Source organism: Raphanus sativus, chromosome 3 (assembly GCF_000801105.2).
Source record: "Raphanus sativus cultivar WK10039 chromosome 3, ASM80110v3, whole genome shotgun sequence".
NCBI lineage: Eukaryota > Viridiplantae > Streptophyta > Magnoliopsida > Brassicales > Brassicaceae > Raphanus > Raphanus sativus.
The window spans coordinates 17810338-17812629 of record NC_079513.1 but is presented as its reverse complement, the minus strand read 5'-3'; the positions used below and the strand labels follow the sequence as shown (position 1 = coordinate 17812629).

At 39.9% G+C, this 2292-nt stretch overlaps 1 protein-coding gene across 1 annotated transcript; it reads left to right on the top strand.

The window, feature by feature from the left end:
• Positions 1-489: 489 nt before the first annotated feature.
• LOC130509380 (putative F-box/kelch-repeat protein At5g03000) lies at positions 490-2008 on the top strand. Its single transcript, XM_057005271.1, has 2 exons — positions 490-1173; positions 1604-2008. The coding sequence occupies exons 1-2, from the start codon at positions 519-521 to the stop codon at positions 1696-1698; spliced, it is 750 nt and encodes a 249-aa protein (XP_056861251.1). The 5' UTR covers positions 490-518; the 3' UTR covers positions 1699-2008.
• Positions 2009-2292: the final 284 nt, after the last annotated feature.

Sequence of the window (2292 nt, the reverse complement as noted above, 5' to 3'; positions counted from 1 at the left end):
TTGTTATGTGCTTTTGATATTTAATAGTTTGTAATTTTCAATATGACTAATATTGTTTATTAATAAATACATAAAATATAATAATGTTAAACCAAAAATATAAATGTAAATAAAGTTTATAAAAGATAAAACTATTAAAATCTAACAAAAATAATATCTAAATGTCATAAATAATTATTTATTAATCACAGGTAATAGAACTATAAACATTTATTAAAATTAAAAACATCAAATATTATTTAATATTATTTTTGGTGTAGAATTTGGTGTCGTTATTGGAGATAAAAAAAAAATTGACACCAAAAGGCCAAATCTGGTGTTAAAATTTCACCAATTCTGAGTAAATAAATTTGGTATATGAATTTTGGAAAATTTCCTAATTTTATTTTAGTTTCTCCGTTGGAATATTTTTTTTATCAAAGGGCCTCATCATCGTTTTCATTTCTCTGACTGTGCAACACACAAAAACAAAAAGAAGGACGTTGATGCCCCGTGAGGTAGAGCAGTCGCGCAGAAATATGAGGAGTGTTGTATCTCCACCGTGTGAGCTAATGTCTTTACCAGACGAAATGGTTCTAAACTGCTTGGCCCGCGTGTCGAGAACCGACCTAGGTGCCTTATCACTGCTCTCAAAGAGCATCCGCTCACTGGTGACTTCCCCTGAGATGTACGAGATCCGATCTCGAATGGGTACGAGGGAGGAGTGCATCTATGTATGCATGGGAACTACTTTCAACAGTGATCCGGTGGCCTGGTTCATACTCAGGCGAGGAAAGGGAACAACAACGAAGAAGAATCGGCTGGTCCCGATCACGAACCCTTCGTTCTCGACTCCGACAGGAGCCACCTTTGTCTCCCTGGGATGGGGGATCTATGTGATGGGAGGGAGGATAAGTGCCGTGGAAACATCTCGCGTCTGGTTCTTGGATTGTCGGAATCACACGTGGAGCGAGCTGCCCTCGATGAGAGTTGCTCGGTATGAAGCCAAGGCAGGGGTCTTGGACGGTAAGATATACGTCATGGGAGGCTGCGTAGACGAGGATCCAGAGGTTTTCGACCCAAACACTCGAACTTGGAGTAGAGTGGTTATCCCTGAGCCGGTGATATTGAGCAAGGAGGTTACTGAGGTGGTTGGTCCGGATAGTTACTCGTACGAGTTTCGGAGTGAAGAAGGTATGTGGAACGATTTCTTTTTAGAAGATGATTGTTGTGCGATGATAGACAGATTGTTATTCAGTCTTGATATTTGCGGGAAGATCATGTGGTGTGACCCTTGGAGTGGGGTGAAGAAAGGGAAGATGGAGTGGTACAAGGTGAAGGGTTTGGAAGATCTTCAAGGCTTCCTCAAGTTTTTTTTTTTTTTTTTTTTTTTTTTTTTTTTTTTTTTTTTTATAATTATATATATTTATAGATCGACCCCGAGAACGGGAATTCAGATTCGGTTACAAAACTCGATTTGAACAAAAACTCCTAATTCAGTCTATTACATTCTAGCTTCGCCCACCCACTAAACCCGGCACATTCCACTAGTCCGACTTTTGAAATCCTTAGGAATCAGTTACCGTTCTCAACCATTGACAATGATCCTCAAGTTTGATTTCAGGAACGAGATTGCCATCTATTTACTTGGAGATAACTCGGATGTGTGGCATTGCTATATGCTCAACCGTGGTTACAAACACGGCCTCCTTGGCTTAGTTCCGGGTTTCAAACTCAGCAAATCTGGTGGCAACATCGTCATCTTCTGGGGGGTGGTCGTCGGACCCAAGAGGATGCAGGTTTGGTGTGCTGAGGTTTCGCCGGAGATGCGCCAGGATGGACAAGTTTTGGGGATCATCCAGGGCATTGATCATGTCTTCACTGTTGACCCTGACCAATATGTTTTATCTTCTATTAATGTTTGTATTTAAAAGACTTTGATACTCTTTGTTTATCTTGTCAAGTGTGTTTCCTCCGCTTTGATGGTCAGTTTGGGTTCTAAACTATTGATTAATATTATACATGTTCTTTTTACGTTGAAATTGGTGCAAGTTGGTTTCTCGTTTGCTCTCGGACATTAAGATAGCTCAATACCTTTGGTCGCTAGCTACTAGCCAGCAGAAACTGTGCATACCTTTGGTCGTGAAGTCGTCGAGACTTTCTGCTGTAAAAGAAAGTAATGTCGATGGCATTAGTGACAAATCAAGCATCGTTATCTACTCAGAACCATATTTTTCCTTCCTTAGCTAGATAGATCATTCCTAGATTGATAATTCCAAATGGACATATCTTTCTCAGAAAATTATTGCAGGT